This window comes from Typopeltis vanoorti, chromosome 20 (genome assembly GCF_054136105.1).
Source record: "Typopeltis vanoorti isolate ZY-2024b chromosome 20, IOZ_Tvanoo_1.0, whole genome shotgun sequence".
Lineage (NCBI taxonomy): Eukaryota > Metazoa > Arthropoda > Arachnida > Uropygi > Thelyphonidae > Typopeltis > Typopeltis vanoorti.
The window spans coordinates 111,628,325-111,646,438 of NC_143568.1; the positions used below are offsets into that span (position 1 = coordinate 111,628,325).

At 36.5% G+C, this 18,114-nt stretch overlaps 1 protein-coding gene across 1 annotated transcript in view; it reads left to right on the forward strand.

Annotated features, from left to right (window-relative positions):
- LOC150095799 (SH2B adapter protein 2-like) overlaps positions 1-18,114 on the forward strand; it is a 187,299-nt gene that overhangs the window by 66,794 nt on the left and 102,391 nt on the right. Inside the window, 3 exon segments of the mRNA XM_090409973.1 lie at positions 1,429-1,530; positions 2,543-2,658; positions 12,207-12,277. Of these exon segments, the coding sequence (XP_090266099.1) occupies positions 1,429-1,530; positions 2,543-2,658; positions 12,207-12,277 (289 nt within the window).

The window sequence follows — 18,114 nt, forward strand, 5'->3', positions numbered from 1 at the left end:
GATATGATACTCTATACAGGCCAACATGGATTTTTAAAGGTGATCCTGCCTTAGCAATTTATTAACTTTTTATAATAGCATGACATCTGAGTTGGACAAAGGAAATGGCTACACAGTAAACATTGGATTTTGCTAAGGCTTTTGACAGAATACCCCATGGAATACTGTTGAGAAAGTTGGAGCAGATGGAGATGGATACTAAACTGGTGATATGGATAGAAGATTGGCTCAGGGAGAGATAACAGAAGGTGGAGGACCAGAGTCCAGGATGAAGCAGGTGACCAGTGGTGTGCCTCAGGGCTCTGTGCTTGGGCCATTGTTGTTTAATTTGTACATAAATGATATAGGAAATGGCTTAAAGAGAGATATTGAGTTTGCTGATGATGCAAAGTTGGGTAGTGCAATAAAAAATCAAGCTGATGCTGAGAGTTTGTATGATGATTTAAATAAGCTGACAAAATGGGCAAAAGGTAATGGATGCGAGTTCAATGTGGAAAAGTGTAAAGTTATGCATTTTGGGATTAAAAGATTACTAGCTCTGTACTACATTGATGGAATGGTACTCCAAGAGATTGATGCGGCCAGGGACTTAGGGGTGTTGGTGGATGGGGAGATAAAGTTCAGGGGACACATTGCTAAGGTGTCCGAGATTGCTCATAGGATTACTTGGTTATTGAGGAACACACTAACATCCAGAGATAAAGAGGTTATTATTCCCCTTCAGAAGGCTTTGTTACCTCCACATTTGGATTACCATGCTCAGGTCTGGTCACCTCTTCCCAACCTCCTCATCTCCATTCCTTGGAGATGAGGAGGTTGTGGAGAGGGTTCAGAGGAGAGTGACTAAGTTGGTAAGTGATGTAAAAAATGCTCCCTACATTGATAGATTGAGAACTTGTGGATTGCAGAGGTTGGTTGATAAGCAGAGAAGAGGGGATATGATAGAAAAATTTAAATTACCAAAAGGTTTTTATAAGATTGATGTAGGGAAAATGTTTCAGCTGTGCTATAGTGATGGAAGAACAGGAGTCATTCCTGGAAATTAAGAAAAAGTGTGGTTAACATGTTAACATGGGTGTAAGAACGAGGTTTTTTGTCTGGAGGGTGGTGAATCATTGCCTGACGCAGTTGTGAGTTCTTCATCTGTAAATGAATTCAAGAAGAGATATGATAGATAGTGTTTTGATAGTTTGGGGTCTCCCATGATGAGTCTACTGAGCCATGCCATAAGGGGATTTGAATGCACAGTTTGTTGTGTGGAAAGCAAAGAAGCTAATGACTTGGCCAATCAATCCAGATAATTTTATAAATAAACTTATAAATTTTACAGATTTATACTTTTATATACACATATTGAATTAGCATCAGGTTAGCTGAATAATTGGTAAACTAATTTACATGACTTTCATTATGTCTTTTGAATTTTAGTCTGTAAAACCTAGGAGTGGAGTCTTTTGCTTTCTCATAAATGAAGCTAGAGAAACTACAGCACTTGAAATGCCTGACAGAGAAAACACCTTTGTTTTAAAAGTAAGTATTTTTCTTTACAAGCAATATAATTAATGAAAACTCAGAGTATTTGCTTCTGAAAAAAATCAGTTCTTTATTGAGCTCCAAAATTTGGAGCAGCCATAATTGTTAGTTTTTATAATATTTTAATGGAAAATGTGAGTTGTAAAAAATCCCTTTCTTTACTAAGAAATAGTTAAGGAAATCCAAATATACATTGTGAATCATCTGATGCTAGAAAACTTTCATTTCAATTATATCTCTCATTTATTCTCTTCTTCTTTAAGTTAGAATCCTGTTCATCAATATGCTCACATTACACAAATGTGTCACAGGTTTTATTCTTCTATACAGAAGAATAAAACCTTTAAATCTTGGAGTAAAACATTTTTTTATTCCAAGCTGAAGTATTTAAAGGCTTTCGCTTTGTTACTCTGAATTATGAGAAAGCTGGCTAGCATTAACATGATAGCCAGTCTGCTTAAATTTCACTTTTAAACCTCTGAGAATGAAATCAGGTTATATCTCCACTGACAGTTAAAAGGAAAAGTGTATAGCAAAAAGAACATTTTTCTATCTAAAATAACTATAGGAGAATTTGGAATCAATTTATGAAAGAATATGAAAAAAGTAAAACTGTGACATCTTCCATTTGATCGAAAGGAAATCATTAAGAAGACTAAGAAATGATGCATGCAGTATACCCAATAGGTCTTTAATTTATTGTAGGATAAAGTAATAAATTTACTTCATATTAAACTTGAATTTCTAGGCAGTTACATTGAATCTAAACTAATAGTAGAATTGAATCTCAGTATCATTATCACAACATGATTTTGAATTTTAACAATTTGGTTAAGAAACTCTGCAACTATTTATTAGCTTCATACTTCACTCTCTCAGTATATTTACAAGTAACAGCATTATTTACATGTTTTAGATAATGCATTATGACACTAAAAAACTGGATTTTTCTAAATATTTTGTCACATGGCATTTGAAATAGTTAAAGCATTTGTCTATTCTATTACAGGCAGACAACCACATGGAATATGTTATTGAAGCACATGACACTGAAGATATGAAAGCTTGGTTGTCCATTATCAAATACTGTATGCAACATTTAGGGGATGCCAGTCTAGAAAATTCGTAAGTTCTGTGATAAAGTTATTGTTATAAGTATTAATTAACAGAATAATATATGGAATAATTTAAGTTGAGTAACTTTTATTGAGTTCAGTATTTCAGTAGTAATTTTAACTATAAAGTATACAAGCATAACACTATAGAAACCATTACAGTCATATGAAGTGATCATAGCTCTGAGTTGACTTAGGTTCTGAGTCAACGTATCTTTATGAGAGGACATGCTGTTTAAAAAAAAATTACATTTCTGCTGAGGGTGGTAACATCTCACCTCCTCAAGATGTCTATTTGAATCATCTTTGTTTAGAGGTGGTTGATACAGGAAAGCTTTGAGATTCTTTCAACAAACCTGCAAACAAACTACATGTATAATACGATTGTGTTTTTTTCACTTATATAGTCTACAGCCAAAGCATGGTTTGCAAGTTCCAATTGTTGTATGGAATATATTTGATTTTACCAATATATTCTTATTATTATTGTGATACCTCTAAGTACTCATCGCATGGGGACATCCCACTTCACACAACCACCGCCTACACCGCTTAGTCCTCTATCTATTTGAAACGTCATTCTCTACATATTATACCACTACCTAACATCTGCACAATCCCATCTGCTGCTCACTAATGGTATTTTTTGGTCTGTAAATTGTGTGTATATACTTTGGTGATTTGCCTGTATGCAGGATGAAAAAATCCCAGTTTCTGGAGAAACTTTTTTAGCCTCCTAAATTTCAGATCCTCATCCACATCATTCCTTTATCAGTTATCTCCTCCACCTTATGCAAGATGTCTCAGTAATTGTATACTCTGCACCCCATCCTTGCTTTCCAGATTTTAAACCCTATACCTTCCAGTACTGAATTGGTAACTTGCACTGGAAGGTATAGGGTTTAAAATCTGGAAAGCAAGGATGGGGAGCAGAGTATACAATTACTGAGACATCTTGCAGTCTATCCTCATGTAAAGCCACAACATCTGTTCTCATAATTCTTGCCAGCTTTGCATGAACTTCAGACAACTGCATATCCCAATTTAAACCTCTCCTAGTATCATTAGACATACAAGTTAAAAAGCAAAGTTAAATACCTCCTTTATACACCACTCGCTGATACCATTAGCAGCCAATCTATCAGCTGCACTATTCTGTTATTATTATTATTGTTATTGTTATTCTTATTATTAGGGGGCTACTCCATTGAGTCATTAGACTCATCAAGGAGACCCTAAACATCACCAAGCACTATCCAACATTTGTGCAGTATCTATCATACTTTGCTTTGAGCTCATTGACAGTCATGTCACCCACAACAGACTCTGGCAACCTATTCCACTCATTCACCACTCTTCAAGCAAAAAATCTAGTTCTAAATGCCTTACTAACTACACTCTTGTGTAGTTAGCAAGGCATTACACTCTTGCTAACTACACTCTTGCTCAGTTTCCATCCATGGAAACTGAGCAAGAGTGTAAAAACGTAAAGAGTGTTTCCTTGTAAAAACCCTTCAGTAAATTAGTATGTCTCAATCATATCACCCTTTTTCTGCCTGTCAATCAATTTCTGTAACCCACAAATCTTCAACCTAGTCTCGTAAGTTTCATTCCACAGACCTGTTACGATCTTGGTCACGCACCTCTGGATGCCTACTTCTTCTACCTCTTCCTCATTTCCAAGAAATCCAGGTGACCAGATCTGCATGCAGGAGTAATAACCTTCTTGTCTCTGCTCGTCAAAGTATTCTTCAGTAACCAAGTAATCTGATGAGCTGCTTTAGCCACTTTTGCTATGTGCCCTTTAAACTTCAAGTCCCTATCCACTAACACTCCCAAATCTCTGGCTTTGTCCATTTCCATCAACAGTACAGTGCAGTGTACAGTATAGTTCTATCAGCATGGTATACAGCTGCTAACCTTCTCACCCCAAAATGCATAATCTCTTAGACTTTGTCACACATAAAACTGACATCCATTCTCCTTTGTGTGGACTGGCAGCCTATCCAAATCATCCTGAAAAATTTTAACTTCATCTGTATTAGCTATTGCACTATCTAATTTTGCATCATAGACAACCAATTGAATAGTTCCTCTCAGATCCTTTCCTATATCATTAATGTACAAATTAAACAGTATAGCAGCCAAAGAACAGAACCCTGTGGCATGCCACTAGTCACAGGCCTTCTTCTGAACTCTATTCCTGAATACTCTCTGATATCTCTCTATCAACCACTCTTTTATCCACCTTGCCAACCCTATATCCATCCAAATGTGCTGCAGTTTATTGATTAGAATTCCATGTGGTATCCCGTCAAAGGCTTTTGCAAAGTCCTGCAGTATCACTATAAACCCATACTTTATCCAACTCAGCTGTCACTGTATTATAAAACATGAGCAAGTTACTAAGACTTAACCTATTCTTCACAAAACCATGTTGGCCCCCCCCCCCTCCATACAGTATCCCATTTCCATCTATCCATTCCTTATTTTGCTCTTGACCAACTTTTCCAGTACCTTGAGAACTACTCCTGATATGCTGATCAGTCAGTAATTTGCTACATCAGTCTTGGAGCCTCCTTTATGCAATGGAATTATTTTCCACCCCCATGAGACTAACCTAGAGCCAAGACTTAGATTAAACAATGTGGTCAAAGGCACTGACAATTCCCTATCACCTTTATGTAAAACAAGCTGGTATACTATCTAATCCCATATCTGTATTTACATCAGGGTTCTGTAATATGCTATACACCTCTCTTTCGTTTATCTCAGTTCCCATATAAGTCTTTGCCTCTCTTGTTACTGCAATATCTTCACTTGGATGATATATTCTCACAAAGTGTTCACTTAGTAATTCTGCTATTTCGACTGATTCAGTTAACTCCCTAGCACTCTCAAGCCCCTAGTATATTCCATCACATACTTCTCAGGTAATTATTCCTTAGTAACTGCATAAATTCCATTTCCTTCCTCTTGTGCGTCCTCTCCTCCTTTCAATCTGTGTTCCCATAATTGAAATCTCCCATAATCATTATCCACCCTCCACTCATTGAACTTATTTGCTGATGCATACTATCCCCATCATCTTTTCCATCCCCTGGTCTATATTCATCCAACTATATATTTTGTTCTGCTGGGCTCTATATCACACCAGATAGCCTCAAATGTGCTATTTTCACTGGCCTGCAGTTGAACTTCTACTTTCTTTGGTTACAGTTCATCGCCTATCATCAATAACGCTCCTCTCCCCTCTTTTCTCTCTGTTCTCTCTGAACACACAACCCTTTACATACTCTCCCACTAACTATATCATCTTCTGTCAGCCATGTCTCACTAATGCCAATAATCTTTGGCTAGGATGAACTAACCAATGTCAAAAACTCCTCCCCCTTGTTCTAACATCAGTTCCAATTTAATTACTAACTTGTCATGTGGTAATCTGTTAGAGGATTTTGCAAATTCTAAAGATACCATTGCACGTGCATCTCCCTTATTGTAATGCATAAACACATTGCTAAAACACGATCTCTATTTAAAATCCATGCTGATTATTATTATACCCTCCATGGAGTCGGCAAGCTCATCGTGGGAGGCTCATTCAAAGGCGACATATTTATCATATAGAATCTTGAAATCCTTAACATTCTTTACGTTAACAGCACATTCTGGTAATGCATTCCGCTCACTGACAATTCTCCATGTAAAGAATCTACTCCTCACACCCCTCTTCACCACACTCTTAAATAACTTCGAGGAATGACCTCTGGTTCTTTCCCTCTCACCCTGTACTCTTTCTATAATCTGTGAATGGATTATAGAAGATAAGTAAATATTTTATCAGATTAATCCCCTGTGGATTAATCTGATAAAATCCTCTCATTAACTTAAATGTCTCTATCATATCACCTCTCTTCCTCCTATCCACCAAACTCTGCAATACACATTTCTTCAACCTCTTTCTATAGCAGCATCAGGATACCAGATCTGAGCACAGTAGTCCAAGTGTGGTCTGACCAGTGCCTTATATAATGGCACAACCACTTCTTAATCCTTACATATTAGCATACTTCTTATCATAGCAGAACTATGATGTTCAGCCTTTGCAACACTAGCAGTATGCCCTCTAAAGCATGTAGAAAGGTTTATGTGTTCGTCATACATGTTGATCAATTTTTGTTGATTAATTTTGACGGTATATATTAGAACACAGACTGATAACTAAATAATTAATTTATTGACTTATTGCTGATATTGACCAGTTAGAAGTTCTTGTTAGAACTTCTAACTAGTCCCATTGTTACACCAGATTGTTGTCTCACACTTTGACAAACTGTTTTTTGTGCTCTGAAGATGCTCATTAGAATACCAGCGAAATATCAGCAATAAGTCAATAAATTAATTATTTAGTTATCAGTCTCTGTTCTAATATATACCGTCAAAATTAATCAACATGCTCTCTAAACTTCAGTCTACTGTCAACCATCACTACCAAATCTCTAATTTCATCCACTTCCTGCAGTATGGCACCATCAATATAGCACACAGCCTTATATTTCTGCACTCCAAAATGCAACACCTTGCACTTATAGATATTAAAATTACAACTCCCACTCTTTTTTATTATTCCTGACACCTCCAAGGAGTCCGAAGACTCATCGCGGGAGGATACCTACAACTGTCTCAACCACTACATCGAACTTCTACTATGGATCATCTCCATCAACGTCATCTATTGCCCACCACAACTAGTATTTTTTGTCTGTAAATTCGTGTGTTCTGAAGGGCCGATTTGTCTGTATGTGGGATAAAAAACCTGAGTTTCTGGGAGAAAACACCCTGCTACCTCCATATGAGATCAGCTAACTCACCTTCAATTGAAATCGTCCACATAAAGATTCCTCCTGTTGCGACGAGAATCGAACTTAGGCCTATTCCTTTTGTCCAAGTAAAACATCTATTCAAATTTTCCTTAAGGGATTTAATATCAGCCATGCTGCTCATAATTCTTCCCAACTTTGAATCATGAGCAAATAACTGAAGATCCCCAGACAGTCCACATGATATATCGTTTACAAACAAATTGAACAGCATGGGCCCAAGAACAGAACCCTGAGGTACGTCTCAAAAAAGAAGGGTAACCCACTGGTTACCCTTCTTTTTTGAGACGCTGCTCCATCATACATAACCTGCTGGTATTGTTCAGAGAGCCAATCTCTGATCCATTTTCCCATCCTCTGTAGCTTGTACACCAACTTATCATATGGTAATCTGTCAAACGCTTTTGCAAAATTCTAATAATATCACTATATATGATTCTATATATATATATGATTCTCCCTTACCTAATACACTTGTCACCTTATTATAAAATGCAAGTAAATTACTAAAACAGGACCCACTCTTTACAAATCCATGCTGACCATCAAAAAGAATGTTATCCATCAACCCAATTCTGTATTCTATTCCTTATCAATCTCTCCACACCTTGACCACAACCGCAGTTATACAGACTGGCCTGTAGTTGTAGACTTCTGTCTTAGAACCATACTTGTGGAGTGGTACTATTTTGGCTTCCTTCCACTGCTTAGGAACTGTACCTACTGCAAGACTTTCATTACATAACTAAGTCAAGGGCATAGATAACTGTGGTGCACATTTATTAAGAATGCATGGTGATATGTCATCTATTCCTACATTATTGTGAGGGACTATATATAATTATACACATAATTAGTGAGGGACTGTATACAGCATTGGGCAGATGAGGGTAATGTTATCTGCGAGAATCAACATGGATTTTTTAAGGGGCGCTGTTAGTTTAGTAATATGATTGCCGAGTTGCCCTTATCAAGAAAGGTTTGTTTATGCTTGGATCCGCCAAAACTTTTATAGTTTCTATATTCAGCATGAAAATCTTGTAGTTTCTCTATTCGGCTTTGAAATAATGTTGGATTCAATATCCACTTAATTTGAATAATTTTGCATTGCCGAAGTGAAAGCCTTTTGGCTCTCTTTTTTCAGTAATTCTTGGTGCCTTTTGTGATGTGATACCTTTTTTGGCAACTCATATGGTAAAGTATAAGTTCTGCATCATTTCAACCTGAGTATTGACATCTGGGTCTGGCTCCCACTGACGAGACCTCAACAAAGGTCGAAACTGGTCTGGGTAGTAACCTCCCCATTATGTATAACATCATACATGTTCGCTAGGAGATGTGTTTTACATTATGGGAAATACTAAGGATAGTGATCATAGCTTACTCCACCTTTATTTGACAGGGTGCTGCATGATAAGCTGATATTTAAGTTGCAGCACATGGGTTTAAATGTCAGGTTAGTCAATTGGATTCAGGATTGGCTGTCTGATAGGTATCAGAGAGTTGTGTATGGTGGGGCAATATCAAGGAAGCAGAAATTAATGATATTGTCAATGGATTGCAAGGGGATGTTCAGTTATTTGTGGATTATGTGAAGCTGGGAAGGGTTATTAGTAATAGTGCAGATGTGGCAGCCCTGCAAGAGGATTTGAATAAACTAAACAGATGGGAAAATGAACGGGGGTGTCGGTTTAATGCAGAAAAATGTAAAGTGTTAAAGTTTGGGATCCATCGATCAGAGGTGGTCGATCATACTTGATTGGAGGAGCTGTACTGAAGGAAGTAGGGGAGACAAGATCTAGGGGTGATGGTTGATAGAAAACTAAAATTCAGGGAGCATATTGCAAAGGTGGTGAAGGAAACCCAGAGGATTGCTGCAATACTGAGAAGGATGCTGACCTGCAGAGATAAAAGAGTTATCATTCTGTTGTATAAGACCCTGATCAGACTATACTTAGACTATTGTTCTCAAATTTGGTCCCCAGGATTTCAAGGGGATAAATTAACTGTGGAAAGGGTACAGAGGCAGATAACAAAGATGGTTTCAGGACTGTACAATGTTAGTTACGAGGATCGGCTGAAGGAATGTGGACTGCAGAGTATGGTGGATAGAAGAAGGAGAGGTGATATGATCGAGACTTAAACTGTTGAGAGGCAGTTACAGGGTGGACATTAGGGAGTTCTTTCACTTGGTGGAACAGCGGGAAGGAGTGATGACAAGGGGCCATCCCTGGAAGTTATGAAAGGAAGTTATGAGAAAGAGGGTGAGGAGTGGTTTCTTTGCATGGAAGGTGGTTGAACTTTGAAATGCATTGCCTAGAGAGCAAGAATGGTCAATGAGTTTAAGGAGTGGTATGATACACTTTGTGTTTCCTAAGAAGGACCTCCCACGATGAGTCTCTTGACTCCATGTAGGCCTGACTAATAATAATAATTATTATTAGTCACATTTATTCACATCTTATTCAGATCTAATCCATCCAACATCTGGTACACCTCTATTTCTTTCACTTCCAATTCTCCTAATACTCATCTCTCTTCTATATATTGCACAGGATCATTTTCACCAGTATGATATACTCTAATAAAATGCTCGTTCAATAATTCCATTATAACCTTTGCAGCTGTTAGTCTGCTGCCATGACTATTCACCAATGTTATCTGCCATAATTATTCTTCCTGTTGCTTGTCATGTAGCAAAAAAATTCTCTTGAGTTAACCTTGGCTTAAATCAAGAGAATTAACATTGGCCTGAGCAGCCAATCTTCTCTCATACTGCACTTTTTCTTTCTTTACCATACTCGTCACCTTTCTAGTCTGCACTTTATAATCTTCATGGGATCACCACCAACTGTCTTGTACCTCCTTCATAACATTTTCTTTTCCAGCACAGGTGGCTTAATCTCACTATTCATCCATTTCACTCCTACTTTATTTACTTGCTTAACCTTTGGTATGCAGTCATATGTTGCTTTTGTCAGATGCTGCCTTTTGAGCTTCCACGCATTGCCTATATATTTTTCGCTCAGCTCATCTAACCAACATACTGACTGACTACAGAGAATTCTGTTATTGATGCAATTTGGGATCCTAGTCCTTGATAATTCCACCAAAACCTTAACCATAACTCCAGATTTGATTGGCTGAGTTGTTAATGTATATGTTATTCCACTGTGGCCATGGATGTTTATGATTGGTTTTAGGCAGTAGATAAATTTAATCACCTCACCACTGCCCTACTTATTGCAAGCCTTGAAACAACTTGTAAATGTTCCAGGGTTACCAAACCATATAAAAATAAAAATTAATATAAACAAATGCCATGCATATTGCGGTATGTTATCAAGTACTACCACCTTACATCAAATTTGCTTAATTTCTTATATATCTCTTGCTTGCTCACTATCGTTCCTCCCCTCCATTCCCTCTGTATTCAATTCCCCACATCATGTGTATACGGATGAAATACTTTTAGCTGTTCATTAAATATCTCTACAGTGGTTACAGTTCTATCATTTCCACTAACTAACATCCTCTTGTGATCATGCTCTCTTCTACCAAAATAACTCTCTGGGAATTTTTTCAGCCTGATCAGCTGGCTTTTGCATGTAATGCACTTCTGCCACCCTCACTAAGAAGTATCGAGAAATCACTTGCATGAGAAGTACTGTTTATGCTTCTCATGAAGATTATTACCATTTATCTTATGTCGCCTCCATAATGTCTTCCTTCAGATTGCATGCTTAATTTTTTATTCATCCATTTTCATTCATCCAATGCAGTATCCAAGCATCATTGAGTTCTTTTCCATCCAACTCCTCATTTCATGCTAAAGCTCCAAGGTTTTCTGAGCTTTCCATAATCAATGTCCTTGTAGTTCCACACATATATCCTTTGCTTACAGAAGTATCAAATGGCTGGCCACCACCTAGATAATTATCACCTCATGGTCACTAACCAACTGGTGGAACATTCAATACCTTATTAATAGTCAATCTTCTGATCAATCCAAGACTTATAACGATCACCCTTTTCTTATTTGCAAGCCCATTTGAATGACAGGTGGCTCTACAGTTCCTTGTTTCCACTGTCCACATTGAATTTTGTTGCATATCCAGCTAAGTATTTCATCCTGTCCACTCCACCTTGCCATACTGCCTCCAAACTATTTTATTCTTTGTATTTTCACTTTGTGCAGTTGCAAAGAAGGAAATATGCCATAACATCTCCACCTTGTGCAGATGCAAGGACATAACTCCTCTGCTGTTATCAATAGCATTCTACCCCCCCTCCTTTCTCGTTGTCCTTCCTATTATCACTTATTTAATCTGCTGCTCTTGACATTTGTATATATAAACACAAATTTGCCAGCATGCATATTAGCTACATATCTGTAATTGCTCTTTATCTCTCTCTGCCCAGTTTTCTCCAGACTCTTTGCATGCTATCCAATATTTGTTCCCATAGTTAACCTTTCTGCCTGAAGCTATCTTTGGTTAGCTTTAGATAACATTTTCTTAAACTATTAAGATTTGAATTAAGAATTCCGAGCATGATTTTTATGCATATTCATATGCATAAAAATGCATATGAATATGCATTTTCATCACATCCTTGTTATTTATAGAGTGATCTAAAAATTCATAACTCAGTATGTATTTAATTTTTGTTTGATTAGACCTCGGCTACCAACTACATCGTCAGACAGCTTAACAAGGTTACGTGATAGAACTTCAGGTGGCACTAAAAGTGAGTACTTAGTTCATCTTTTTATTTATTTTTATTTTATTTTTTTTTACCAGAATATTAATTTATGACTCTAAATTGACTTATTGACTTATTACAACCAATTATTGACTGATAATAATTGGTTGTAATATTTATTATTTTTGAATGATATATGTTTAATGGCAGCACCCCCATCCCAAAAGAATAGAAAAGTGCAACAGTAATTCCTCTTTATTAAACAGTTAATACAGATGATTGTAAAAATAATACAAATATAAGCATTCTAGATTTTATAAAATCTAAGGGTTATTTCAAGAGTTCTGAACCTTTTTCATGGTATGCAGTAATGATTTCAATAGATGTAAGCAAGACTGAGTAAAAATGTGCTTGTTTTCTATTTTTAGTGTTCTTGTTCTGTGAAATAAGACCTCAGAATGGAGGAAGAATTTGATTCTGATTGGACCTCACACATTTTTTATGATAGTGCAAGGTCTTAACGAAAATATGAATGACAGGTGCTTCTTTTCTACACTTTAACCAGTTCTGTAAGTTGAAAGAAACACTTCGCTACTATTCACAGTTTCTGCTAAATTGATCTGACTTATCAAACCCATACAAAAAAAAGTTTGTTGACAAGGATATGAGACTTACCTACACATTGGGCAGCAGTGAAAAGGCAGAATAAAATTATATTGAGATAATGTAAATGTATTTTGTTAAATAAATGTTTGATTTAACAATAAGACCACACTGTGCTCTTGTATTTCAGAAGTTTTAGAACTTTTGAAATGACCCTCGTATATAGACTATTAAATATTAACTTAGACTCAATTTCAAATTTTATTTTTTAAACACAGAATAATTTTAGAAAATGATTTTTACGTGTGTAGAAAGGATGTTCTTATGTGTTGGCAGTACATGTTAGTTTATTTAATGGTATTGCCTCAAAACACAAAATGATAAGAAAAAAATTAATATTCATTAACTTATTAGCTGATGTTTCAGTGGAATATAAAAACCCTAGAGTTTCTTAGATATGTAGCAAGCAGAAAGAAAAATGATTATGATAAGATGATGTTAATGGATGAAAATGGTAGAATTGTAACTGCAGTGGAAGAAATTGTTGAGGTACTCAGTGATCAGTTTATAAGGGTGTTTCATCCTCATCAGGTTGAAATCATTAGAAACTCAACTAGAGGACAGGACAGGATGGCTTAATTGTGAGTGAGCAGGAGGTATATGAGGAAATAAATAAACTGGATGTCAATAAGGCAATAGAATATGATGACACAACACCAAGCATCCTAAGGGAATGTTCTAGGGAAATGGCAGTAGCATTGGCCTGATTGTTGTTATTATTATTTTGTTATTATTATTATTATTATTCAGGCCTCCATCACATCTTCATTACCTTCCCTATTGTTTCATAAGAATCTTAAAAAGCACAGATTCCAAGACAGTGGAAAGAAAGTAAAATTATTCTACTGCATAAAGGTGGTGATAAGGCTGTGGCTACAAATTACCAGCCAATCTTTATATCTGAAGTTGTGGTGAAGATACTAGAGAGATTGGTGAGAAGTAGGATACAGAAATGGGTTGATAACAGCAGTATTCTCTGTGGTTATCAGCACAGTTTTGTTAAAGGGAAATCATGTTTTCCTAACTTATTTACCTTGGCAATGTGATAAATGTCTTGAACAACAGAGATGCATATACCGTGGTATAGTTAGATTTTGCAAAAGCTTTTGATAGCCTACCACATGACAAGCTTTTAAATAAATTGAAATGGATGGGATTGGATAACAGACTTATGAACATGTAAGAAAGTTTTAAAGTGAATAAAAGTTGAGCAGCTCTCAGATGTGAACTGTAGACTAAAATACACAAAGATTATTGAAGAAAAAATGAAAGAGTTTGAGAACAGGAATCAAACCTTGGAGATTCAGTGGCAAACTCTGAAGAAAACATTGATTGATTCTGCCTGAGAGGCATGTGGTGAGGTCGTCTGTAAGGATAAAAAAATCAGAACTCCCTGGTGGACACAGGAAGTTAAAGAGGCAGTGAAGGAAAAGAAGAAAGCATATCAAAAGTTCCTGTCAAATAAGTCAGCTTGTGCTCTTAGAGAATATAGAGACAAATGCAAGAATGCTAAACACTGTGTAAAACTAGCTAAACAAAAGTCATGGGAGGACTTTGGCAAGAATATAGAAAATAAATATCAAGAAGGTGGCAAAATATTCTGGAGGTTGTTGAAGAAGCTTAGGAATGGAGAAAAGTGTGCTGTAAAAGGAGTTAGAGATGATAAAGGTGACATGAAAACGGGAGAAAAAGATATCCTTGAAGTATGGAGTAATTACCTTGAAAAACTTCTAAACGAAACAAGCAGTGATGACAGCACAGTGCTAAAAAACACTGACCAGGCATGCAGTCAGGAATATATATATATATCCATACTTGAAGTTGGAAAAGCCATCAAAGGCTTGAAATGTGGAAAGGCAGCAGGAGTAGATGATATTCGACGAAATGCTGAAGTATGGTGGTATAAGAGTCTTACAGGGGCTCCACTGCATAGTTCAGAAGGCCTGGACAGAGGGACGAATTCCCGATGATTGGAGTAGAGCTCTCATAGTACCCATATATAAAAAGGGAAATAAAACTGAATGTGAGAATTACAGAGGTATTTCCCTACTGAGTGTTCCTGGCAAGATCTATGCAAGTATACTTGAGAAACGGTTGAGAAGAATTGTGGAAGAAAAGCTTGGTGAAGAACAAGCTGGATTCAGGCCAAATAGAGGCTGTCAGGATCAGATTTTCACTTTATGACAAATAGTCGAGAAAGCATGGGAATATAACAAAGATCTGTATTTAAGTTTTGTTGATTTGGAAAAGGCATATGACAAGGTGCCAAGAGAGAAGCTATTCAATACGCGGCAGAACATTATATCAAGCAATACTTAGTCTTTATTTGAGTTGTAAGTCAGCAGTTAGAATTGAAGGAAGTACAGGAAGATGGTTTAATGTTAAATCTGGTGTGAGACAAGGATGTACATTATCCCCTCTGTTATTCATTATCTATATGGATCACATTATGAAGGAAAGTGGTATTAAACATGATATCAAAATTGGAGATGTTAATGTCAGCTCTTTGCTTTATGCGGCTGATGTTATACTTCTAAATAAATTCGCTACAAGTCTGCAAGATTCTCTGACTAAATTGAATAGCTGTTGTAATAGATATGGTATGTGAAGGTCAGCAATAAAAAGACAAAGACAATGAAAATAGGCAGAATCATTGAAAATGTCAAATGTGTTGTGAATGGAGAACCTATGGAACAAGTAAAACATTTCAGCTATTTAGGCACGATTTTTACTGAAGGTCATAAATTAAATATAGAAATAGACAACAGAATCAGCAACGCTGGTATGGTGGGAAGAGAGAAATAGTCGGAACACTAAATTAGCTGTATACAAGTGTTCAAACCAGTTTTAACTCATGGATCTGAGAGCTGGGTCAGAAGTAAAACACTTGACTAAAGACTAGAGACCACAGATATGAGAGTCCTGAGAAAGATTATAGGCGTGAACAGATGGCATCAATGGCAATATCATATTAAAAACGAGGATATTAGGAAAGAACTTGACATTGTCAGCATCCAGGAATGCATTAGCAGAGCTAATCTCAGGTGATATGGTCACTTAAACAGAATGGGCAAGGAAAGATTAGCAAAACAAGTGTTCTCTGCCAGGTTGGCAGCAAAACGACCCAGAGGAAGACCAAGATATAGGTGGATTGATACGGTACAAAGTGCCTTAGACGATTGAAATATAAGATCTGATAATGTTGGAGTCTTGACAAGTAACAGACTGATTTGGAGGAAAATTGTAGATAGGAAGTTAGTAATGATGTAAATTTTTCATGTTGTACTATCATATCCTGTACACCCCTTGAGGGTACATAGCAGGAATTTGGTGATGATGACTTATGAGTTGGAATAACTCACAAGTTATTACACTGATATCTATTCTTTATCCACTGATACCTTTCTGATACCTATCTGACTGGCTGTCAGATAGGTATCAGAAAGTTGTACGGCCATCGCTCGACTTACGTCAGGGTTCTGTTCCATCCGGCAGAACATAAGTCGGTTCAGACGTAAGTTGATACATTAAATCAACAGAGTTATAGGAGTTACGGACTTAACCATAATAAGTATACTTTTAAACCTCATTTTAACTTTTAAAACTCATTATAAAACTGTAATGGGAGAATTTGGGAGAATAATCACCGAAATCTTCCTCCACAATCACATCTTCATTACCTTCCCTATATGAAGGACCAAGTGGCTGTGGCTCTTATTGTATAATCTTTTTTTTTTTTTTTTTTAAATGAAAATGTCCAATGTGCTTTGCTTATTCCTTTTTTTCTTTTCATTATAAATTTGTAGCAAGCAAACGCATCATGTACTTTCCTTTCTACTAATAAGTACCATTCAACATAGGGCTCCATGTTTTCAGCCATTTTGAGAACATCGCTAACTGCAGAGAACATTGCTGCAAGACCCCTCACTGTGAATTGTTTAACTACCTCTCCTTGTTTCTCTTTTTTCTCTTCCTTTTGTCATTCTTTCTCTTCTGCAATATGTTATTCCTCCAGTTCAACCAATTCTTCGTTGGTTGACTCTTCAGGGGCACTTTCTATGTCGTAATCATTTCACTTCGTGATTCAAATTGTTTGCTAGGCCCACTATTTCTTCACTCAATTTACAATGGTCTTCATTTTTTTGGGATGGTAATAGTTTTGCTGTAGTCTTGTGTAATAGGCAATGGTGGGGATTTCCAAGGAGCATTTAGTTTTTCTTTTATTATATGGGGATTATAGCCATTGGCTAAGAAAGTGTGATTCAAATAAGTGAGTGTAGTGGTTAGCGCATTGTCATTAGAACAGATAGTTCTGGCTCTGTGAGTCAGTGTGTTTATTATCATATTGTTGAGCTGGATAATAGTGTGAATATTTGTGCAAATATCACCCTCTATGTATGGGTTTTCTATTTTGAGTGGTCCTTGAATTCTTTCTTTGAGACTTGAAAATAATTAGAATACTTTTTTGGGAATTTTTTCACTTGGTTATACTATAAATTAAAGATACCAGGAAATTATATACTTGATTTAATCCTTTATCCAAGTGTAAACAAACAAAGTTTGTGCCTGAAGTATTTTCAGGACTGGGGTAACTCATATATAGATGGTAATGACTTCACATCACTTGCCTTAGTATCTCATAATGTAAAGCACATATCCTTATGGGTATGTATAATGCTATGCATTATGGGAAGCGTCACTACCCAGACTGGTTTCAACCTTTATTGAGGTCTCTTCAGTGGGAGCCTTGCCGTCTATATACAGTTTGCCCTAGTCCTGAAAATACTTCAGGTGCAAACTTTGTTTGCCTACACTTGGATAAAGGATTAAACTCAGTATATAATATCTTGGTATCTTTAATTTATAATTAGAATACCTGTGAATTGGTTATTAGCCAAAGTGCAAGGTGTCCAGTGACAGGGCTGCTGTGTCTGGATGTTGGACTAGCTCATAAGACAAAATGAAATAGCAAAATAGGAAAGATTCACCCCTAGTCCTCGAATACTCCAATAGCATTGTGGGGAAGGAAAGAAGAGAAAGGAGGAAAGAAAGAAAGAAAAGGAGGGATTAGTCTACAGATAATTTCTTCTTCTCCTTCTCTCTTCCATCATCTATGTGGATGATGATGAGGCTGAATGAACTCTTTCCACTTCTGTCTGTCCTAGGAGAGTCTGAACAATTCTGTCCAGTTTGCTGTTGCTTGTTGTGATTTGGTTTTC